The 26,324-nt window shown below is 37.0% G+C and overlaps 1 protein-coding gene and 1 pseudogene across 1 annotated transcript; both read right to left on the bottom strand.

Moving 5' to 3' along the window:
- Positions 1-8,091: 8,091 nt before the first annotated feature.
- On the bottom strand, positions 8,092-9,012 carry LOC137740666 (uncharacterized). Its single transcript, XM_068480503.2, has one exon. The coding sequence runs from the start codon at positions 8,974-8,976 to the stop codon at positions 8,092-8,094; it is 885 nt and encodes a 294-aa protein (XP_068336604.2). The 5' UTR covers positions 8,977-9,012.
- Positions 9,013-10,514: 1,502 nt separating this feature from the next.
- Positions 10,515-25,981, bottom strand: LOC148691519 (uncharacterized; annotated as a pseudogene).
- Positions 25,982-26,324: the final 343 nt, after the last annotated feature.

Here is a 26,324-nt window from a genome sequence, read left to right as displayed (position 1 = left end):
TGAGAATGAATCACCACCACAAAAATATTTTTTTCCTTTCCAAGCACCATTGCCTAATTTTCCCACTTAATGCAATATTGAAATTGAAGTGGTGTAACTTATGGCCTAATTTCCCACTTAATACCATTTTAAACTTGAAGTGGTGTAACTTATGGCCTAATTTCCCACTTAACACCATTTAAAACTTGAAATGTGTATGCTTTGTCATTGCCCAAATGAGAAAAACTTGCTTTGATCCGTAATGGATTGAAGTGTGCTTGCCTTGTCATTGCCCAACATGAGAAGAAAAACTTGTTTTGATCCTCAATGGATTGAAATGTACTTGCCTTGTCATTGCCCAAAATGAGAAGAAAAACTTGTTTAATCCTTCAAGGGTATTTCTTCCTATTTTGTTGAGTCACACGCCATGTGTACAATTTGTACAACACGTGGCATATGCCATGTATGCCTTGACACGTCAAAACTTTAATGCATTGGTGAATATTTGTTTTACTGAAATTTCGATGTCTACAATGTCCATAAAGTATCATCATATGATTGGTTTTAGGGCACATTTCCAACACACTATTCACTTCTCCCACGACGGTTTCCTCCGCAAAGGAAAAGCTATGTTGTTTATTTGGTTTATTCGATCCTCTCACGTACTTTTTTTTTTTTGTTTTTTTTGTTTTGGGTTCACTGTATTTCTGACTCTCCATTCACTAGCAAGGTTGGTTTTTGACAAAAGTTTATTATTTTCATTTTCCATCTACTTTGCAATTTGGAGTTTTATTCAATTATTTTCGAACCTTAACAATCAAACGCTCTCATATTTTGTTTTTAGGTATGCTAGGTTGTATCAACAAAACTTCCATCTATTTACTCCTCTTATGTTAAATGATTCTCTATAATTTAGGTTTGATTTTTATGCTTCAGGATTCGTAGTTTACAATATATTCTTTTAAATTTCTAGGTTAAGTATTGGCTGATAATGCTTTCTCCGATTGAGTTGGCTGGCGCAGAGACCAAATTGGAGCGGTGCTCCTTGTGGAGGAATCTGGTAGAATTCTTTTTGCGTAAATTTTCTTTCTTCAGTCCTTTTATTTTATTTTAATTAATTATCTTTGCTTTCTTAAATATTTTGTGTTGCTCAGTTTCAATAGTTAGTGAATTTTCTCCATTTAATAAGCTTGCTCGCATTAAAATTAATGGGATATATAGTTGATATGTACTTGGGTTTTTTTTAATTATTATTTTATTTTTATATTAGTGAAATCGATGAGTTTGTAAATTGAATTTGTACATGATGCTCTTGAGACATGAGTTTTCTTTCAAAGCTTTATATATGAATAAACTTTATGATATTAGATTTATTGATGTTCCAGTAATTGGATGGGACTGTTTAAAACTATCAGTTTTGTTATGCTTCGTTTTTATTAGATAAATTAGATTTTATTTTGATCTATGTGCTTATGTCTATACAGATAAAGAGAGCAATTAGTGAGGTTCAAGCATTAGGAGCAGTATTTCACTCTCAAAGGACTTCATTTGGAGGTGTCCAAAGAAAAGTGAAGTCTTTCAAGTGACAATTTCTTGTTATTAGATGCCTATTTGGTGATTCGTACGTAGTTTAAATCATGGGTGGTGTTGTTAACTTTGCACATCTTGTAATACAATTTGGTATTCTTAGTATAAATCATTGGTGGTGTTGTTAGCTTTGTACATCTTGTAACACATTTTGACTATATGATTATTCATGAAATATTGTATTATAGTAAATGTGCAATTTTGTTGTTTCTTTATATATTTTTAATTAATTAATTTTTTTTTTTTTAGAAAACATTTTATAACAAGCATTGATTGTGGTCAATTAGTAATCTACAATGGTCGTAGTGCGTGGTGTTTAACTCTAATCGATCACAGGCACTGTCTATCATTATTATGTAATAAACAACGTGCATTGCCCGTGGTAAAAGTTAGGACTTCTTATCACGTCCAGATTTAATGGGCAAATTGTCCGTGGTGGATTGCAATTTACCACGGCCATTCACCGTGGTAAATGTGGGTTTGTCTTCTAGTGAGTCCTACAACAAGGCTAAAATCTACAAAGGAAAGAAGAGGCAGCTTAATGGCAGCTTAATGGCAGCCTAATTCTTTGTCAAGACATTCGGCCTATACAGAAATTTTGGGTATTAAATACAAGACTGAAGTCAGCTCAAGGGAAACAAAAGCATCAATGGAAGGGACCCTATTCGATCACAAAGATTCATTCACATAGAAGGGCAATTATGAAGGATTCGACCATTGAATTAAAACACATAATTGATAAAAATCAACTCATTCCGTACCTATTGTTGCCTTATGATGCTGCTAAGGCGTGGTTTACTCTACGAGAACAAGTGGCGTGATCACTAGTCTTATTCCCTTCCGTCTAGCTATAGACATTAACTAAAGCGCTAATTGGGAGGTAACCCAATTTTTTTAACTCGTTTCTTTTTATTTTTGTTTATTTTAATTTCTAGCTTTTATTTCAATTAAAAAAAATCAAAAAATTACAAAACACAAAAACTAACAATTTTTTTTGGCACTCCAAAAATCTCATTTTACACTCCTCACAAATGTATTTTTCATTAATCAATATTTTAGTTCGGGTTTTATTTTGGGTTTTATTCTAATTAGATTTTTATTGTGTGATTTGCAGGTTGCATTTGGATTGATCGGCCCTAAATATCTACTAAGCGCGCCCATACGACTGAATCATGCATTCAGTAGCATTGATATGTTCATCTCAACAAATTCATCATTTCATTCATAAGAATATTCATGGGAGTCAAATTCAACACAAACGAAAGCAAAGGACACATAACGAGCACACGGTGAGTTCAGAAATGCTTACATTGGGGTTGCTGATGAAGTCATATGTGTTGCTTGGAGACTCCTTGATGCGTGAATTATACGCACACAAATTAAACCCTCTTTTTATCAATTGTAGTAAGTATGTAAGTAGGGATCGTTCTGGACCGGGGATTAGGAGGGATTGTTAATCACTTGGATTTGACTCAAAAACGTAAAAACAAGTTTAAAACACTATACTAGACTCAAAGAATGCAAAACTCAGAATAAGATAGATTAAGACTAAGACTAAACAAAATATGGGGGGGGGGGGGGATTGAGGTTTGGACGAATTTAAACTAAAATGGATAGATTGTAAAGAAAACAAATTGTAAATATGAATTTGACGGAAATGAATGGATGGGAAGCTAGCTAAGGGGTTCATCTTCACACATGTTATACTTGCATACAAAATGACTTCTAATTGCTTTTCAATAAACCATGAATTCTCAACACCCCGGGTTAATTAGGTCCGTTTAAATTAACCGTCAAGTTTTCCTTAAGTTAATGAATTGGATGATTGCATACGACAACCCAAAGCATTCCCCACAAGTTCCCTACATGAATTGCATAATAGAGATACAAGCAAGAATCATTAAGTTCTTTGAAAACCATAAGTGTTGACGAGGCATTCGTTACTATGATTGCATGAAACTTATGCCAAGAATTTACTTAACGCGATTGTTTATAAGCAACCTTCACTACTTGTGAATATAAGTTCATAACTATTAGGTGAAACTCACTTATATTCTAGCGTCATATTCATGCATGAAAATTAAGCGTGCACTCTCAATAAACATACATAAATAGGTTATCAATCAAATAGTTAAACAAATTGAATCCACAACTTATGAAACGCAATTAGAAGTAATCAAATCATATATAAATATGTATTTTGAATCCCCCCCTAGCCAAGGGGGGGGTTTAGTTCCTCATACGTACAAGACAAAGAGAATTGAAATTAAACATTGTAATCGAGGAAAAGCAACACCTAAAAATTCCAACAACTCAACTTGAATTGTATGAACGTTTAGGCACTCTTCTCCTCCTCTTCATGAAGGGAAATCTATGAGATTCATGTGGGATTTCTAGTGACTAGCATGCATATACAATTCAAAATTTATATACGAAAGCAACGGAAGCATGTCATACATTTTATCAAAGCTATAGTCATGCAAATCCCCTTCAAGATGCATAGGTTTATATATGATGCATCAAAAACAATTTATTTAAGAACAAAGTTTAGGAGTAGTTTTATACCTCTTGATCTAGATCTTAGACCAAGGATTGACCACCTCCAAGCTCTTTGCTCCTTGAACTCCTTGAGCCTAGCCTCCCTCCTTGCCTCCTCCACTTTGTTGAGAATGAGTGCTCCTAGGTTCTCTTCAAGTTTCCAAAATTGAAAACCTCTAAAGATCCTCACCCACTAGTGTAGTGAGAAAGATGAAGGAATAACCAAAGGGGTGATTGAATGATTAGCTAAAAACTCCCCATGGTGGCCGGCCCTTGTTGTTAGAGAGAGTTTGATATTCTCTTCTCTTTTGTGTTTTGAATAATCTAAACACACTAACTCATCTTTCATTATTATGTTCCTTTTATTACATAAAGAAACAAGTCAACAATTGACCTTCTCTCTCTCCCTCTCTTTGGCCGGCCCTTTGTGTTTGGTTTGGGCTTTGGGCTTTTAATTATTTCAAGTCATCCAATGCTTGAATAAAAGCCCAATGGGTTTTGGCCCAATGGGCCTAATTAAACCCGAACGTTTCTTTAAGCCCAAAACGATCTTTATCGCTTTTATGATTTCTTTAGACTTTCTAAATTAATCAAAACACTTAATCAATCCAATTAATTATTTCCATCATCCATTAGTTACTCACTACAAGAGTGTATTGGTGAACAATCTTTTAGGTTCTAATTAGCAAGGCAGTGAGGTGATTGGCACCAATCCAATTGATTATATTTAATCCATACACTTAGTGAATTAAAACTTACTTTTAATTCACCTTCTTCTTTGATGACTACATTTAATCATCTAGAAGAACTCACAAGCCATGAGTGACATCTAAACATATATCATGGCTACCCAAGCTAATGTAGAAGTTTATTCGGAGAACCTATTCAGTTGGAATTACAATGTAATTCGATCCTTCTCTAAAACAATACTCTCAATCACATCACTAGGGTATGGATTTATAATGTCAAACCCCTAATGTGATTATTCCTTCTTATACGATTCATTTGAGACGTATAGGAACGCTTTCCTTTATTACGCTCAATACTTCGGCCGAAGATTCCCGAATCATATCTTAGAGTATTCATCCTTTCTTATCGAGGATTAGAGATTCCTTGTTGTGCATTCACTTGCCTTCATGGCTAAGTGGCTTAACCCCAACGATGCCTTGGACACTCGCGTATGGAATGACTTTAACATAATCAAAGATTAAGTACTTAACCACAAGACAACGACGATGCCTCAGGTCAAAGGATTACTTACATTATTCCAACCATTAGAGTTACTTGCTTGACATGTGAGTAGACCTCCATGCAAGTACTCTCGTTCGATTGTGTTCAGTGAACTCATTCCCTTAATGAGCACCTACATGCTTGTCTTAGTGTCGCTACACGAATGGGATGAGACTTTCCATCCTTCCAATTGAAGCGGACATAGTATGTACCAGTCTATGGATTGTCAGTATCCCTCCGACAATCCTTATGACCAGGAACCTTTTTGGACATGATGGTTATGAGAAGAAGGTCTCTGTAATCTAACATCATTAGGTTACTTCTTCCATCGATCCATTGTCCATGGATTCACTATTTAGGACATATTTTGTTCTTTGAGATAGTCCTAATTAGTATCTTTGCCTTCCGATGTATAAGAGTCATATATACATCAATTCATTGTCCTGAAAGGTTTCTTCCAAAGATTGACTTTCAGGGCATATTTCCAACAATCTCCCACTTGCACTAAAGTCAATCACTAGTGTATCTTATACATGCTAGTTGAGTGAGCTTATGCTCGTAGGTTAACTTGGTTATGTATTTAATCACCTTTTAATTTAAAAAGGGATTTACTTATCAAATGTTTCTAAAACATTTTGATGATGTCTCTTTCTTGTGTTCGAATACTTTGATGAGACCTTGATTCCATGGCTTGAGCTATCGCCCCATTACGTCGTAGTATCCTACTAACGACCTTATGGTTTGGATTCAATCATTGGTTCTAAAAGAACCCCTTCCATTCAAAACACCTTTTGAAGCAGTTTCTAAAACAATATATCGACATATATTTCGTTTGTATACTTTATACAAACTTTGCTCCAATCCTTGAGACCATTGTAGTACAATACTATCAATATATTCATACGATTAGTACTTCATTCATTATGAAGTTCCATTTGTTTAAAATGGATTATTTTCACTTTGGTTCATAACCTAAGTGAATGCACGCTTCTAGAGTCCCACTCTGATGTTCCTTTCTTAAAGGTAATAATACTCTTTCAGTTGCTATGGTTCTGATCTTGGGATATAGTAATATCTTAAAGTGACAACCCATGTGGTTTTTCACCTTTTGATATTTGCTCACAAGTCCATACATGTGTCCCTTTTGTGATTTTATGACACATTTATTATAAGGGTTATGAAAGTGTTTTTCTATTATATAGTAAAATGCTTTCTTAAATCTTCAACATTTGAGATTTAATTTCCCCATATAACTTCCTTGAGATAGCCTTCATTATATCAATAAGTCCAATTTCAAGTCTATACTTAAAATTAACCGTGCATATTGCTCCCACTAACTTGTTTTGGATCTATTGACAATCATTGAGATCCATTAGCTTATTAATGATGTCTCAACAATTTTGAGACTATCAACAACGCTAGCTAACACAAGTTATTTAAATGAATCATTTAAATGGTGTCATACACCATTCTTCAAGTTTTAGTCATACTAAGACTTTAATGTAGTCATATAAGAATTATCCAAGTCTTTAGTGAAAGCAAGGCTTCTACTAAGGATATAGAAACTCAACCATTCCTTCTAGGTGGTTGATATAATTCTTTATCAAAAACTACATAGAGCGTTATAGTTACATAAGGTGACGAATTCGGATTGTCTTGTTGTTAAACTATATGTTGTGACTCATTTTGAAACTATTCCCTTTTGTTTCATCAACTTGTCCATATGCTTTGTAATTTAGCTTGTTCTCATAAAAGAGAATGATGGACAACTCCCAACATATAACCATTTTATGCTAGGTTGACGAAACCTACATTCAAAGACTATTCTTTAGAATGTTACACAACATATTAATGTTTTGTAGAGCTTGAGTCTTTTAACAATTAAAATTATAAACTCTCAATAATAGTCAAGTACTATTATTATTTAGACAACTATAAACCAATCATATTCAAGTTTATATCCAATTTCTCACCTCCCACTATTTCTCATGACTTTAATGAGAAATCATTTCATACAAAAAATTGTATAAACGTGGAGTATACGGGTTGAGGACATTGTGTAGTAGCTTTAAAACCTTTCAAGCTCATTTGTTTCACTCTTCACTAAGTTGATGTCTTGTTATTAAGTGACTAAAACCTTTAAACATTTTATTGATTTAGACACTTAAATTTTTGGTTTAATCACTAACACACTTGACATTTTAAAACAATTTTAAGAATGTCCAATTAATTGTTCAAAACTACTAATTGAATCAAGAGTGATCTTGATTATTGTGGTTTAAGTGATAACCATATAAGAAACGTTTTTCTTATTTCTAATATCATTATAATCATGTATCTCATTTAGGATACAACAAGACAATCTTCAATTCATAACATTACTTTAAGGAAATATTTTATTTATTAGAAGGCATTCATCACATTACCTTAATATGATAACACAAACATTCACAATGTTTAACTTAAAAGGAATTATCTCTAAACATTTAGAGACTTATTTAAGTACCTTCAAACATTTAGGCATTAATAGTGGTCTTCCATCATATGAAGCCACATAATAAGTTCTTAACACAATAAGAAAGTTTAAAGACAATCTTTAAATGCCTAAACAAACTTCCCAAGTAGTAAGCAAAAACATGGTGACCGAACCCTTCTCCACTCTTTTCTTTGCTTGTTCCTCTTCTACTTAGCTCCTCCACCTATATACAATTATATAAGTGATTAGCATTTTATATCAAATATAAATATTTAGAAGATCTAACAATTAGAATTGAAGATAAGAACATAAACCATACCTTGTGGCTTGTCCTTAAGAGTTGCAAGGTATAACCTGCAATTCCTCTTCCAATGCCCCTCCTTTCCACATTGGTGGCAAGCCCCCTTGGGCTCCATTGCCTTCTTTTTCTTCACTCCCCCTTTCGGCTTAAGAGTGGGTGACTTCTTCTCCTTCCCTTTGCCTTTGCCTTGCGGCTTAGACTTGGAAGAGGATGGCTTGTTGTAGGCTACTGCAGAAGTCCCTACAACGTTCTCTTTTATCATAGTTTTCTCAGCAGTTACTAACATGTTTAGTAACTCAGAGAGAGTACTATCCATTTTATTCATATTGTAGTTCATTACGAACTGTGAGAATGAATCAGAAAGAGAAGCCAATATAAAGTCCTGAGCCAATTCCTCGTCAAGTGGAGTACCTAGGTTCTCCAATTGTTCAATGAATCCTATCATCTTCAGTGCATGTAGATGCACTGGAGCCCCCTTGACCATCTTGGTCTTCACAAGTTCACAAACAGTGTTAAAGCGACGGTTGCGCGTCCCTTCACCATATAACTCCGTAAGATGGAGTATTATGGAAAATGCACTGTCCATGCCCTCGTGCTGTCTCTGTAGCTCCTCATTCATGGAAGCCAACAGATAGCACTTGGCTTGTGTATCATCCTCAATATGCTTGTCATACTTAGCACGTTCATCCTCTGTGGCCTCAGGGCCAAGAGGTATGTCAGGAAGAGGCTTATCAAGTACGTAAATAATCTTCTCCAATGTTAGGAGAATCTTGACATTACGATACCATGATGGGAAATTGTGCCCCTCTAGGCAATGTTTGTCGAGTATTTTCGCGAATGTGCTTCCAACCATATCTAAATACATAAACAATAAAATAAATTAGTTTGATTGTTGATTAAGTCACACGATTCGGGTCTTTAAACCGAATGACACCACCCACCATTTTTGGCAAATTCCATATCCCTCAATAGAATCCGAGAGTTATGTTGAACTCTTAGCGGGGTATGGGAGACTCACCATTACCAAGCCCACCTCAGAATTATATCATGTTGGTTAGCAAAAATAATGATGAGAAAATAACACTTTATTCATTTACAACTCTTGTAATTACCCATCTAGTTTGGCCTCTAGAGAATGAATACCTCAGAATTATATCATGTTGGCACCATTGCACTTAGTTAAGTTATTCCCACCATGCTTAGTTTATGTAGAGGTTCAAGCACAACCTCAAAATTATATCATGTTGGTCATACTCGTTGTCTACACTCACCTCATCATATGTTTATGGACTCCTCCTGAATGTAAGCCCATACTTTGTACTTCCCCATTATAGGGTGAAGCCGGTGCATGAGTCACAAACGATTGGAGCCCACCACGGTGGAAGGCCTACGAAGAAATGTTCAAAACATCTCTCGTTTATCAACTTAATATTCTTTGTTGGTTGAGGGATTTTAAGGTCTCATCAATTTTATTTATTTAAACATATTCAAATAAATTGTCCTATTACAACTACTAGTCCAAAGTTAATGAAATTAGTAGCATATGATATCCCCACTATTCGTTTTCATAAAACAAATCAATATCAAAACATTTTTCAAAATATTGGAGATATATATAACTACTAATTGAAATCATTATAGTTTAGTAGCGTATGATACTCCCACTATTTGTTTTGAGAAAAACAAATCAATATCAAAAACGAATTTTTCAAATATTGGAAGTAACTACTACTACTACGGTTTTTGCAATCCTTTGAAATTGGACTTTATAGTTATCTTAGGCTCTTGGATGACCATGGACTTATTTGGTTATTGCAACAACGAGCCAACATTGTTGAATAAGATCTAGGGGAGGTTGTGTCATTTTAATTACGTGCTTTTCAATCCAATTAAAACATTTTCATTGAGCCATTAGAAATGAAAGACAATCATTCATTGCTTATTAGGGCGTTGGACCCATTTAATCTTGAATCTCATGTCAAAACCCTCTTTTAGTTATGTCTCCTTACCAATAGTTAAAGAAACTCTAGTCTAGCACTAGAGGGAATCAACTAACTAAAAGAGATTAAGAAGTAATAAGAATTACAAACCGATTTGTACAAATTCCTACAAATTACACATACTAAGAGGGAGAGATAGATTAATGTCGAAACGTGACAAGGTCCAATTGAAACAGTAATTAAAACACATTCCCAAGGTTCAAACAATTTGATTTTAGCGCCTTATCTCATAGCTCAATTATCGTTTAAGGCATAAGTCCATAGTCACCCATTTTCTAACTACTTAATCATATTAAATAATCAAATGGAATGCAACATATAATCAATTAGATTTAGTGCATATGGGCATAATTCAATGATGAGTTTAAACATTAAACAAAATTAAAATCAAACATTTCAATTTTTAAATAGTAGGGGTCTAAATGCAAATATGAAAAAGTTAGGGGTCAAACCATAAATACTAAAAGTAATACCAAACTTTTCATGATTACAAAAGGACCCTCAAGTGGGAAAACCACTTGAGTTGGCCGGCCAAATGAGGGGGAAAATGGGTAGGTCTCACCCACCTAGCATTATTTCAACATAAAGAAGAAAAAAAGAATTCAAATTATGCTTGCACTTGATTTTGCTTTAAGAAAATTAGGGAAAAAGTTTTAAAATATCCTAAAGAAGTCTAGGATTGAAAAAACCTTTTGTAATAAATATTGATGATAAGAATATCATCCAAATCCATAAAACAATTTATGAACTTAAATAAAACTATTTTCAAAAAACAAAACCATGAACACCAAGAACATAATCAAGAACTTCAAGAACACATTTTTCTAGCTTCAAAGTGTGTGTGTGAGGTTCAAAACAAAACACAAACACATAGCCAAAAAATCCCCTTTTGCCATGCCCTCCCTATGATTCAAAACCCCAAAAAATTGTTCTAAACTCACTCTTCATTCATGCATCCAAAACACCTTTTGCATACATATCTTTTTCAACTATTGATTCACAATTTTTCAACATTTGAAAAATAAAAGATAAACATACTTTGAATGAAGAACTAATATGTCAAACATAAAATTAATACCCATATGCATAAAATCCAAAAGGACACATCAAATATAAACCTTTGGCTCTTGATACCACTTGAAGGGAAATCTATGAGATTCATGTGGGATTTCTAGTGACTAGCATGCATATACAATTCAAAATTTATATACGAAAGCAACGGAAGAATGTCATACATTTTATCAAAGCTATAGTCATGCAAATCCCCTTCAAGATGCATAGGTTTATATATGATACATCAAAAACAATTTATTTAAGAACAAAGTTTAGGAGTAGTTTTATACCTCTTGATCTAGATATTAGACCAAGGATTGACCACCTCCAAGCTCTTTGCTCCTTGAACTCCTTGAGCCTAGCCTCCCTCCTTGCCTCCTCCACTTTGTTGAGAATGAGTGCTCCTAGGTTCTCTTCAAGTTTCCAAAATTGAAAACCTCTAAAGATCCTCACCCACTAGTGTAGTGAGAAAGATGAAGGAATAACCAAAGGGGTGATTGAATGATTAGCTAAAAACTCCCCATGGTGGCCGGCCCTTGTTGTTAGAGAGAGTTTGATATTCTCTTCTCTTTTGTGTTTTGAATAATCTAAACACACTAACTCATCTTTCATTATTATGTTCCTTTTATTACATAAAGAAACAAGTCAACAATTGACCTTCTCTCTCTCCCTCTCTTTGGCCGGCCCTTTGTGTTTGGTTTGGGCTTTGGGCTTTTAATTATTTCAAGTCATCCAATGCTTGAATAAAAGCCCAATGGGTTTTGGCCCAATGGGCCTAATTAAACCCGAACGTTTCTTTAAGCCCAAAACGATCTTTATCGCTTTTATGATTTCTTTAGACTTTCTAAATTAATCAAAACACTTAATCAATCCAATTAATTATTTCCATCATCCATTAGTTACTCACTACAAGAGTGTATTGGTGAACAATCTTTTAGGTTCTAATTAGCAAGGTAGTGAGGTGATTGGCACCAATCCAATTGATTATATTTAATCCATACACTTAGTGAATTAAAACTTACTTTTAATTCACCTTCTTCTTTGATGACTACATTTAATCATCTAGAAGAACTCACAAGCCATGAGTGACATCTAAACATATATCATGGCTACCCAAGCTAATGTAGAAGTTTATTCGGAGAACCTATTCAGTTGGAATTACAATGTAATTCGATCCTTCTCTAAAACAATACTCTCAATCACATCACTAGGGTATGGATTTATAATGTCAAACCCCTAATGTGATTATTCCTTCTTATACGATTCATTTGAGACGTATAGGAACGCTTTCCTTTATTACGCTCAATACTTCGGCCGAAGATTCCCGAATCATATCTTAGAGTATTCATCCTTTCTTATCGAGGATTAGAGATTCCTTGTTGTGCATTCACTTGCCTTCATGGCTAAGTGGCTTAACCCCAACGATGCCTTGGACACTCGCTTATGGAATGACTTTAACATAATCAAAGATTAAGTACTTAACCACAAGACAACGACGATGCCTCAGGTCAAAGGATTACTTACATTATTCCAACCATTAGAGTTACTTGCTTGACATGTGAGTAGACCTCCATGCAAGTACTCTCGTTCGATTGTGTTCAGTGAACTCATTCCCTTAATGAGCACCTACATGCTTGTCTTAGTGTCGCTACACGAATGGGATGAGACTTTCCATCCTTCCAATTGAAGCGGACATAGTATGTACCAGTCTATGGATTGTCAGTATCCCTCCTACAATCCTTATGACCAGGAACCTTTTTGGACATGATGGTTATGAGAAGAAGGTCTCTGTAATCTAACATCATTAGGTTACTTCTTCCATCGATCCATTGTCCATGGATTCACTATATAGGACATATTTTGTTCTTTGAGATAGTCCTAATTAGTATCTTTGCCTTCCGATGTATAAGAGTCATATATACATCAATTCATTGTCCTGAAAGGTTTCTTCCAAAGATTGACTTTCAGGGCATATTTCCAACACTTCATTGTGGCACAAGGTCTAAGGATAGGTTGATGGTTGGATAGTGTTTTGGAGGGATGGGGAGTGGTGGAAATGGAAGGAGGATGCTGGAAAATGGAAGGGGGACTCACGGCTAAGGAAGGGAGAATGTGTTTTGTGTTGTGTTGTGTATGAAGGGAGGTGTGGAATGAATGACAAATGAATGAAGTGTGTGTGGTTTTTATAGGGAGAGAATGGATGGGAGAGCATGTGAATTGCAGCTAGGAATGATTAAAAGGGTGTTGCTAGGTTGGAAATGCATGTGGAATTGCAAGGAGGAAAGCTGAAAATGGCATAAGGGATGCACGGCACAAGGCTGTTTTGGTGCTTGAAATGCATGTGAATGCATGTGACTAAGTTGGAAAGGTGTGGAATGTGGCTGCAATATGAAAAGAATGACTAATTAATGTATGTAGGGTGCAGCTAGGTTGGAAAGGTGTGGATTGTGGCTGCAATTTAGGGAAAGGAAATAGGTTTAATGCATAAATAAAAGGGCAAAGTGGCTACAATGATGAAGAAAAGCTGGAATTGGTGTGGAAGGCACAGCAATGGTTGTGTTTGGTGTTGGAAATGCATGTGTTTGCATGTGAATGTTGTTTGTGTGAAGTGTGTGTGAATGCATGTGGATTAAAGAGTGAATGGTGGCTGCAATGATGAATACATGTGGCTGAAATGAAAGGGAAATGCAAAGGGATAGGAGTGCACAGCAAAGGTAAGTGTTTGGTGATGGGTGCATGTGTTGGCTGATTTTTGCATGGCTTTGATGGATTGTTTGATTGGGCTAGAGGTTTTGCATGGCTCAAAGGATTGTTTGATTGGGTTAGGCCCTTTGTTTTATGTCCTAAGTGCATACAAGGCCTTCAATTTCGTCCAATCCTTTTGCTCCAAGCATATGCTATCCGTTCCAAGCCCAATTTTGCTCCAAAATGCTCCAAAATGCACCTTTTTGCTTCCTTAGCCATTAGGACCTAAAAACAAACGAAAATAGCTTAAACTACTAAAACAACTATGAATTAACAACATAAATACACGAAAACAAGCTAAGTAAGTCGCCTAAATATGGTCCTATCAAATTCCCCCACACTTAGCTTTTGCTAGTCCTCGAGCAAAACAAAACAACAAAAGAACACGAAACTAGTCAAAATGAACAAAACACAACTTACACCTTCCAACAATGGTCTCATGGATTTTTAATGCACATGACATGTTAAAATTCGTTATCTCCACAGATTTTAGTCATCTTCACACTTGATGCGAGAATTACTTGACACTCAAATTAAACCCTCGTTTGACAATTGTAGTAGAATGAATAAGTGAGGGATCGTTCTAGACTGGGGATTAGGAGGGCTTGTTAATCTCTTGGAAACTGACTCAAAAACGTAAAAACAATATAAAACGTTAAACTAGACTCAAAGAATGTGAAACTAAACGTTAAAACACTAAGACAAACCAAAAGAATCAAAATGCTTTAAAAACACAAACTAAATTGATTTCTAACTATATTGAACATTAAAGCAAAAGGGGGATTGAGGTTTGACGAAAATTGAAATAACGAAACAAGTTAATAACTAGACAGAATGTAATTGATGAAATAAGATGGTTGGTGAATTAGCTAGAGGTTCTTTCTCCACACATGATATTTATGCATATGAATCAATTTCCAGTTATTCCTTCATTGAATTATGAACGACAATGCCCCAAATTAACCGTGACATCACTAGTTAACCCTCAGATTTTCCTTATATTATTGGATTGGATGGCATCATTCGACAACCCAAAATATTCTCAAAAGTTCCCTACATGTCATCATAATAGAGATACAATCGAAGATCATTAAGAATAATGAAAACCATAAGCATTGACAAAGCATTTGCAACTATGACATCATGTTACTCATGCTAAGAATTAAACTTAACGCGATCGTGACAAGCGACCTTCACTACTTTCAAGTATAAGTTAGTAACGATTATGTGAAACCTTCTTAAACTTTAGCCACATATTCATGCATGCTAATTAAGTGTCGACCCTCAATCAACAAACACAAATAAGTTAATCATCAAATAGTTAAGCCAATTGCATTCATGAATCAAGAGTTCATAACCGGAATTCATCAATTCATATTACATAAATAATCATGGTATTGAAATCACCCCTAGCCAAAAAGGGTTTAGTTCCTCATAACTTTGAAATCAAAGAAACACCTAAACATTCCAACAACTCAAACTTGAATTGTATGAACGTTTAGGCACTCTTCTCTTCCATTCCTCATATTACAAAACAAAGAGAATTGAATTTAAACATTGAAATCAAAGAAACGCGTAAACATTCCAACAACTCAAACGTGAATTGTATGAACGTTTAGGCCCTCTTATCTTCCTCTTTATTGTGGCACAAGGACTAAGGGATGTTGTTGGTGTGTTGAATGGATTGGGGGATTATGGAAATGGATGAGGAGTGGTGGAGAAAATGGTGCAGAAAATGGAGAGAAACTCACGGCTAGGGAGAAGATGGAAGTGTTTGTGGTGTGTTGTGTATGAAATGAGATGATATTAATGAATGGGAATGCAAGGGTATTTATAGGAGGAGTGGAGGGAACATATGGCTGTTTGTTTAAGCATTTGTGTGGAGGAATGATGGAAAAACAGCTAGGACACATGTGAAAACTGGAATTGCACAAGGGGAGCAAAGGGAACCCACGACATGGATGGATTTGTGCATGTGGTGGCTGATTTGTTTGTTGGGGAAACATGTGTTTGAATTGGTGGTGCAATGATGAAAGAATAAGTGCATGTGGGTTGATTGAATGAATGCAAAGTGAATGAATAATGAAATGAGAAATGTTGGAAAGTGATGGTAGTAATGCACGGCATTGTTGTTGTTGGTGTGTTGATGGTTGTTGTTTTGCATGTGAAGTGTGTGTGAATGTATGTGGGTTAAATGATTAAAGGTGGTGGAAGATGGCTAAATGATGGATTGAATAATGAGGCTCTAGGGTGGAATAATTGGTGATGCATGAGATGGAATGATGAATGAATGGAATGAAGTGTGTATGCACGGTTTTGGTTGGTTCTTGATTATTTAAAATGTTGATGCATGATGAAGAGTTAATAAATAATGCATGTAGGGTTAGCTAGGTTGTGTGATGATGAGTGTATGTGGAATAAAGAATGAATGGTGGGTGAATTAAAGGAGTGTAATGGCTGAAAATGGGATGGATTTGCAAGGGCCACGGCAAAGGATGTTTTGATGGTGCATGTGACATTGTTTTGTGACAAAGAAGGGATAGGGTGAATGATTATATGGCTACATGTTTGAATGATTAAAGTGCATGTGGGTTGAAGAATGAGATTGTGGAGATGCACGGCATGGGGTGTTTGTTTGTGTGATGTGTTTGCATGTGGATGTCAACTAGGAAAGTGGGAATGCATGTGGAAGAAATTGCATGTGGAAAGGTTGGAAATGGGATGGGATAAAGGATGGGAGTGCATGTGGAAGATTGTTGTTGTGATAAGTGATAAGTGATAGGTGTATGGTTATGATAAGGAGATGAGTGTATGATATGTGGTGAGTGATAAGTAAATGGTAGTGATAAGTGATAAGTGAATGGAAGTGATAAGTGAATGGTTTGATAAGTGAATGATATGATAAGTGAATGATATGATAAGTGAATGATTCAAGTGTTTAAAATAGGGAACAAAGCCCTTCCTTGCATGGCAAGGAAGGGAGACACAAGGAAACACACGACAATGTCCTAAGGTTGCAAGGAATGTTGTTTTTGTGTTCTAAAATGCGTAGGAGTCTTCAATGATGCTCAAACATGAGGTCTTTTAGGATTTAACTTTCCTACTTCAAGTCTTTAATTTCGTCCATCCTCTTGGCTCCAAGCATATGATATCCATTCCAATCTCTAATTTGCTCCAAAAGGCTCCAAAAGGCATCCTTTTGCATACCTTGCCCTTAGAACCTGAAAACACACAAAAGAAGCATAAAGGACTAAAATAACTAAAGAAACATAACGTAAATGCATAAGAACAAGCCATTTAAGTCGCATGAATATGCTCCTATCAACACTTAAGTACATTCTTAATCATAGTCACCACATACTAGTTCACAATTAAGCATTTAAAACCATGTTTTGAATGTAGTAACATGCCTTAGAGAATTTGCTCAATTCCTTACAAGATATGCACTCAATTTTCACTCAGATTTTCTAACTACACACCCTAATCTAGTCATATGTGAGAAGATTGATGTAAACATGAAAACGAACACTCACATATATGTATCACAAAGAAAGCAATTTCTGGAGTTAATAGGCATGTTTAGATATGATCTCATGAATGGAATGCTACTACTTAGACGCGAGAACCAGTGACACCATATGCTCATACCAAGTTCAAACTCCACAAATTGAAACACATAACACTCAAGATTGAAGTCACGGGTTGTAATGGGGCTTGGGGCGTGTGGATAACAAAGAAGGCATATGGAAAACAAAGGTTCTTAAAGAAATAGTGAGCAAAGCACTTGAATCAACTTAGAATTCACTTTTGAATGAAAACTCAACTTTTGAACAAAAAGGGAGAATTTAGACAATTTAGGGCCAGAATTGGTGTTTTGGACCCTTTCTTCAATCACTCATTCTTTCATTTTTTCAAGCTCTTTTTTCTTTCTTTCTTTCTTTTCTTTTCTGTTTTTCTTTTCTTTTGAATCTCAAAACATACTTAAGAACAAGCATTCCTTCCCCCACACTCATTTTCTTGCATAATGTAACTCAAAAGGAATTCATTTAAGTCATGCTCACTATCTTTTAAGAACAAGGGTGTGGACTGTCCTAAACTAGGCTAGGTGAGGATAATGTGGGTAAACAAAGAATAAAGGCTAAACAAGGCTCAACGGGGTTAAAACTTACAACATATACGAAATATGGGAAGTAAGGCTATTTGGCTATTGTGGCAACTACACAACTTCATCTTGATATATGTTATGCAATTCAATGTCATGCTTTGAATGAAACGGATATAAGTTCTAGCATTTAGTTCTATCATGATACAATTGCATTCTAAGTAGCAACCAAGCAAGGAATAATGAGATCATGCAACAACTTTAGAAAACAAAGAATCACAGATTATAACTCTCCAAAGAAGGTAATGGCTCGAGTCTCACAGGGTTGTAGCGTTTGTTTGAGTTCCTTCCTTCAAGCATGTTACAAAAACGAATTTTTCTTTTATGATTGCATGTGAAGTCATACATTATAACCATAACCAAGCATATACCAAGAGTAAATCAAACTTTTCTCTATGTTTATAACTCTTTTTAATAGTCATGCAATTACAAACCAAATCCTTATCATTGTGTTGGAAGGTGACCTACGACACAAACACACAAAAACGACTCAAAACACTCTTTTTAGGCTTTTCAAAACATGTTTTTTCAAATTTTTATGTGATTTTCGGAGTTATAAAACAAAACATACTAAAACACTCCAAATCAGCTTTAAAACATTTTAAAACAGCAAGGAACAACACTTGAAGTTATGGGTGATAAAATCCAACGAATTTGCATCAAATACTTAGTTACCCCCCCACACTTCAATCAAACATTGTCCTCAATGTTTTAAGCCTAAATTCACACCAAACAAAAGTAAACATACAAACAGCAACTAAACATACTCAACATGGCAGAATGTATCTAACAAAGAGAAGAGTTTAGGGATGCAAATCTGGTTATGGAGTGTAAATTCCATCTTCTCCTTGGTGGTTGCATTGAGGCTTGATCTTGAGTTTTTCCACAGATTCTGACATATGGCAGGCAAGCACGAGGTGGAGGTGATGACCTGTTTCTTTGTTCAATCTTTCCAATTCGTATTGAAGAGGGTTAGAGGATAACTTAGCATATGCAGTTGTTGCGTTTGTTGACTATCCACAAGATTGATGTTTCCTCGTCACTCGTCTTAGCTGTTCTCCAAGCCGATGTGGTCCCTTCTCTGGAAGTGTATCAACCTTTGAAGATGACTACTCGAGAGCAACGCTAGGTAAGCAACCAGGGAATAGATTCCAGGTAGTTGGTTCCAGATCAGAAGACTGACTCTAAGTGCCGGCTGATTGCTCACTTTACTTTGCCATGCGAGTAATAACAAGGACAAAGGAAAGGACAGGGAAAGATCATGATATGAGATACCTTTGCTTTCGCCCTTGATGATATGAGATACTTTTGCTTTTGCAGAAGCAGTGAATGAATCAGCACATATATTTGTTGCGCTTGTCTCCACATGCTTCGATCCACTGTTTCCTCTTGCCTCATCTGTACTCCAGGCATCTGGTATCTTCTTTGGGGGATACATCAATGGTTGAATATGTGTTCTCAAGAGAAGAAGAAAACTGAGCATGTTTGAGAGGTTTGGTTGCAGCTACATTTTCGGCCGAGAAGAAGAGTCATGCGTTTTTGGGTGTATGCCTTGCCATGAATGTTGATGTATATAGGAATTGTAATGGCAAGTGGTAGTGCGGATGCGGAAATGACCTCCACGCGTCTTCAGTTTTGTCAGAGAGCTTTTGACAAAGTGGCACGCGTTTTCTGAAAAGCCGGGCTTTCGGCTTTGTCACCCACGCTTGTCGGCAAAAGTGTGTAGCTGCTTTCTCGGCCTCCACGCGTCTTCAACTTTGTCAGAAAGCTTTTGACAAAGTTGCACGCTTTATCTGAAAAGCCGGGATTGCGTCTGAAGAGCTGGCGAACTTTACGCCGGAAAATCCGGCTTTGAAGAGTGGTGTCTCTTCAATTCTGAATTGGTGAGTGTGTCGCCGCTCCTTTTATAGAGGTGATCGATCACCTCTAACATGCACACTTTGAAGATTGCCCAAAAATCGTCTCTGGCCCGTTGAGATTTTACTCCATCCAACCCTTCTCTTTTAACTTCTTGAAAAATGGCTAACTCTTCTAACCCATCTAACCTTTGCTTAGATTTGAGTCTCAGCAGTGATCCGGTAGCGCCTCGTCAGGGTAAGGTATGGTGCCCGTCTTTCTTATCTTCTCATGGCCCTTTTACAGGTGAAGACTCTGTGATGACGGATGCAACAATAGCTATGATAGTAGCTCGGAACCTCCTCACTCCCAAAGATAGTCAGCTGCTTTCAGGACGGTCCGATGAGTTGGCCTTTCAAGAGTCCCTAGCTCTCAGTGTTCAGTGCGCGGGCTCTGTGTCCAACATGGGCCAACGCCTACTTGCTCGCTCCCGTCAGGTTGAATCATTGATGGCAGAGGTGGAAAATCTCAAGCAAGAGATCAAACAGCTTAAGCACGAGAATAGAAGTTTGCACGTGCTTGCCAATAATTATTCGACAGGCATGAAGAGGAAGCTTGATGAGATGCAAGAATCTCAAGGTCGAATTCAAAGTGACCGTCAAAGGCTTGCGTCTTTCTTCCAGAGGCACCTTTTTCCTGCGTCAGCCAGCGTTCCGCCAAGTATTGAGGCCTCGAATGCTCTATCTCCAATGCCTCTTGCTCTGATGCCTTCCGCTCCGATGCCTTCCGCTCCGATGCCTCCTGCTCCGATGCCTCGTAGTAGGGCTTCACGTACACAACCTTTGTGAAGGCTCCATCTTTCTCTTTCTTTGTTAGATACATTTGTAATTTCTCGAAAATCAATGAACATGCTTTGTTTTATTCAGTGCATTGGGTTGCCTCCCAAGTAGCACTTTCTTTTACGTCTTGCAGCCGGACGAGACCTTCTTTTCTCACTTAGGACCCACAGCATGTAATGGGATCTCCTCCACCTTGTAATTGATTGGGTACCTGCACCAAAGAATCAAGAATATCAATAGAGAAACATGAGTGATGATGCGAGATTTATACGCACACAAATTAAACCCTCTTTTTGTCAATTGTAGTATAAGTATAAGTAGGGATCGTTCTGGACCGGGGATTAGGAGGGATTGCTAAAACCTTGGAAACTGACTCAAAAACGTAAAAACAAGATAAAACACTAAACTAGACTCAAAGAATGCAAAACTAAAATTTAAACATTAAGACAAACCAAAAAGACTCAAAACTAATTTTGGATGAATTTAAGATTATGGCTTGATTCAAAATACCTTAAAACATAAACTAAACAGATTCTAAGCACTAAAGAACAAGAAAGTAAAGGGGGGGGAAAAGTTTTGATTTGACGAAAATTGAAATAACAAAACAAGTTAATAAACTGAGCGGAATGTAAATATGAAATTGTGATGGAATGAATGGAATGAAGGCTAGCTAAGGGGTTCTTCTCCACACATGTTACACTTGCATACAAGATTGATTCTCAGTTGGTCTTTCGATAAATCGTGAAACTCAACACTCCGGATTAATTAGGTCCGCTTAAATTAACCGTCAAGTTTTCCTTAAGTTAATGAATTGGATGGGTTTGCGCAACGCAATTCACAACATTCTCCAAAAGTCCTTTACGTGAACAACACAATAAAGATACAATCAAAGATCATTAAGCATTATGAAAACTATAAGTGTTGACGAGGCATTCGTTACTATGATGAGCATGAAACTCGTGCCAAGAATTCATTTAACTCGATTGTTTAGAAGCAACCTCCACTACTTGTGAATATAAGTTCATAACGATTAGGTGAAATTCACTTATATTCTAGCGTCATATTTATGCATGAAAATTAAGCGCGCATTCTTAATAAACATTCATAAATAAGCTATCAATCAAACGGTTAAACAAATTGAATCCACAACTTATGAAATTCCAACGAAAGTTAATCAATTCATATTGCAAATATAAACATAGTTTCGAATCACCCCCTACCTAAAGGGGGTTTAGTTCCTCATAACTTTGAAATCAAAGAAACACCTAAACATTCCAACAACTCAAAACTTGAATTGTATGAACGTTTAAGCACTCTTCTCTTCCATACATACAAAACAAAGAGAATTAAAATGAAACTTTGAAATCAAAGAAACACCTAAACATTCCAACAACTCAAACTTGAATTGTATGAACGTTTAGGCACTCTTCTCTTCCTCGTTGTTGTAGCACAAGGTTTAAGGATAGGTTGTGTGATGGGATGAAGTGTTTTGGAGGGATGGGAAGTGGTTGGATAGTGGCTGCAATGGAGGAGAAAAACTGCACAGAAATGAAGGATAGGCACGGCAAGGTTTGGGAAATGGTGTGTTTGTGGTGTGTTTGTGTATGAAAAATGAGGAATGCCTTGAATGATGAGAATGCAAGGTATTTATAGGAGTAGTGGAGGGAACATATGGCTGCAATGCATGTGATAAAAGACTAGGAAAGTGGGTGGAAAGCTGAAATTTCACAAGGGGGCCAAAGGGAACCCACGGCAAAGGGAAGGATGGTGCATGTGTTGCTGATTTGTTTGTTGAAGAAGCATGTGTTTGTGAAGCTTTCTTGCTCATTTTCTGTATGCAATGATGAAAAGTTTAATAAATAATGCATGTAGGTAGCTGAAATGATGAAGAATGAGTGGTGGAAATGCAAGGGAAAGCTAGAAATACATGTGAAGATGCTGGAATTTCAAAGTGAAGTGCACGGCAATGATGTTTTGGTGTGTGAATGGTTGTTGTTTTGCATGTGAAGTGTGTTGTGAATGTATGTGGGTTAAATGATTAAAGGGGGTGGAAGATGGATGAATGATGGATTGAATAATGAGGCTCTAGGGTGGAATAAATTGTGATGCATGAGATGGAATGATGAATGAATGGAATGAAGTGTTTTGCACGGTTTTGGTATGGAGAAAGGGATGAATGTGCATTATGTTGGGAAGGCTATGAATGTGCATGGCACAAAGGTGTGGATGATTTATGAATGCATGTAGGGTTAGTGATTTGTGGTGCAATGATGAAGAGTGAATAAAGAATGCATGTAGGGTTAGCTAGGAAAGTGGGAATGTGGTTGAATGATTAAAGGGACATGCATGTGGCTTGTTTGATTGCTTGGTGAGATGATGCACGGCACAAAGGGGTGAATGGTGTGTGTAATTGCATGTGTGTGTGAGTGGTGGTAGTGGGGTGAATTATAATGAATGCATATGGAATAAAGATGGAGAAGGTGGTGTAATGATGCATGCTTGTAGTTTAGGGTGTTGAATATGGATTTGCATGGCTTTTGAATTGATTGTGGGCTTTGGAATTGGAAGGAAATGCATGGCAAAGGGCTTGGTTTAAGAGAGAATGGGCTAGGCCCTTTGTTTTATGTCCAAAGTGAATACAAGGCCTTCAAATTCGTCCAACATTTTGGCTCCAATCATATGCTATCCATTCCAAGCCCAATTTTGCTCCAAAATGCTCCAAAATGCATCTTTTTTCTTCCTTAAGCCCTTAGAACCTGAAAACACACAAAAGAAGCATAAAGGACTAAAATAACTAGAGAAACATAACGTAAATGCACGAGAACAAGCCATTTAAGTCGCATGAATATGCTCCTATCAAGTGATCATCATTAGGAAATTTCATAGTTTCAGAAATATTGAAATCAATCACTTCCCCATCGAATTCCATCGTTAAAGTGCCTTTAAACACATCTATCTTTGTTCGGGCTGTCTTCATGAAGGGCCTCCCAAGAAGAATCGGCAAAGATGGAGCATGGCTAGTTTCTTCCATTTCAAGAACGTAGAAATCCGCCGGAAATATCAAATTATTTACCTGCACCAAGACATCTTCCAATACGCCCTTTGGATAGGCATTAGATCTATCGGCCAACTGAATAATTACACCATCTTTTTTCAATTCACCAAGGTTCATTGAAGCATAAATAGAATATGGCATGACATTGATAGAAGCACCTAAATCTAACATGCATTGTTCAAACTTAGTATTACCAATAACGCATGGAATTGTAAAACTACCCGGATCTTTGCATTTAGGGGGGTAATTTCCTTTGTAACACAGCAGAGACATTTTCACTTACTTGAACCACCTCTTTGTTCGAAATCCTTCTCCTTGTTGTACAAAGTTCTTTTAAAAACTTAGCATACCTCGGGACTTGCTTAATCGCATCAAGGAGCGGGATAATGACTTGAACTTTCCGAAAGGTCTCTAGAATGTCCTTCTCGGCTTCTTCCTTCTTTGATTGCCTAAACCTGCCAGGAAAGGGCACGTTTAGTGGAATAGAACTAGAAAAAGTCGAATTGGGACTTACCTTGGTGGTTTGGGATGGCTTAGGAGAACTAGATGAATTCGGCAAGGTTTGGTCATCCTTGGTCGTGGGCTTTGCTCCCTGTGCTTCTTCTTGCAGCAACTTGTCCTCCTTGTCTTGACTTGATTTGGATGTATTTGAGTTCGTTCCAACCTGTGTACCACTTCTTAACATGATGGCTTTAGCGGTTTCAAATCCTCCCTTTGGGTTCATAACGGTTGAACTAGGCAATTTGCCTTGTTCTCTAATTTGCCCCATATATTCGGCAATTTGACCTATTTGCTTCTCCAAATTGTCCACCCGTTTGTCTTGGATTTGTCTCTCCTTATTTTGAGTTTGTACTTCCTGCGTCAAAGTAGTAAGTAACTTAACAACTTGATCATTATCCAAAGACATACCTGAGGTTGTTGGGACGGATTGCACTTGGTTTTGATTGGGGACGAATGGCTTTGTATAAAAGCCCGGTGGTTGCTACCTAAATCCTCCTTGGGGTTGTTGAGGATCCCGCCATTTGAAATTTGGATGGTCCATCCACCCCGGATTGTAGGTATTCGAGTATGGATCATGGCGTGGTTGATTTTGGTTCCCAAAACCCACGGAATTGGCAGATTCCCAACCCCCATTCTCAATTAACTTAGGGCATTGATCGTTGGCATGTCCTTGCATAGAGCACACACCATACACACTTGGTCCATGAATCTTCATTCCCTCGGCCAACTGAGAAACAATAGAAGTAAGGTTAGCTAATTGGGATTGAATTTCGGGCATAGAACTTACCTCATTCACTTGTGGTCGTGGGGGGTCTCTTTGTCCAACACCTTCATATTGTTGTGCATTATGTGCTCGGTTGGCAATTAGAACTTTTGCAGCCCCCGGAGTTTTATCCACCAATGCACCTCCCGCCGAGGCATCAAGCATTTGGCGTTCCATGGGAAGGAGTCCTTCGTAGAAGTATTGAATGAGCAGCTCCTCCTTCATTTGATGCTGTGGACAAGAAGCAACAAGTGATTTAAAACGTTCGTAATAAGAAGGAAACGATTCACCTTGATTTTGTTGGATGCCACTAATCCGTTTCCTCAAGAGAATGATTCTTGAAGTTGGGAAAAACTTCTCCAAGAAAGCTCTTTTCATACTATCCCAAGATGTAACCGTTCCGGGTGCTAATTCGAAAAGCCAATCCTTCGCTTTTTCCAAAAATGAGAATGGAAAAGCCTTCATCATCAGAATGTTCCCGTCGACATTTATGGGTGTCATGCTCGAACAAACAACCTCGAACTCCTTGAGATGCTTGTTGGGATCTTCCATGGAAAGCCCATGGTATTTCGGAATGTGGTGCAACAAGCTTGACTTCAACTCGAATTCATCGGTCTTGCCTTGGGCAGCCGCGGGGTATTGAATGCATAATGGTGCGGCATTGGCCAATCCCAAAGCGGAAAGCTCTTTGATTGTTCGGTTGTCCGCTGCCATGTCTACTTCACCCTCTGTTGTCTTCGGTTTCTCTTCTTCAGATTCAGAAATGGACTCGGAGCTTTCACTTGATTCGCTAGGTTCTGGGTTCTTTCTCTTTCGTCTCAATTCTCGCTCGAAATCGGCGTCAAAGACCGAGATAGGTTCACGAATCAGATGAGAACTCCGAGTCATAAACTAGTACCTAAAACAAGAAACAAAACAAGATTAAGAATCTGGAATAAAATAAAAAAAACAAAAGAAAATAAAACAATCCAAGAGATTAGCAAAGTTGCTAATCCCCGGCAACGGCGCCAAAATTTGATGCGTGAATTATATGCACACAATTGTAGTAAGTATGTAAGTAGGGATCGTTCTGGACCGGGGATTAGGAGGGATTGTTAATCACTTGGATTTGACTCAAAAACGTAAAAACAAGTTTAAAACACTATACTAGACTCAAAGAATGCAAAACTCAGAATAAGATAGATTAAGACTAAGACTAAACAAAATATGGGGGGGGGGATTGAGGTTTGGACAAATTTAAACTAAAATGGATAGATTGT

The sequence above is a fragment of the Pyrus communis genome, chromosome 13 (genome assembly GCF_041283825.1).
Source record: "Pyrus communis isolate YQ-2024b chromosome 13, ASM4128382v1, whole genome shotgun sequence".
Lineage (NCBI taxonomy): Eukaryota > Viridiplantae > Streptophyta > Magnoliopsida > Rosales > Rosaceae > Pyrus > Pyrus communis.
Note: the sequence above shows the minus strand (reverse complement) of the source record. Positions and strands in the feature narration are given on the sequence as shown.

Coding starts and splice junctions, on each gene's coding strand:
- LOC137740666 (XM_068480503.2), bottom strand. CDS start 8,976: ATGTATTTAGATATGGTTGGAAGCACATTCGCGAAAATACTCGACAAA.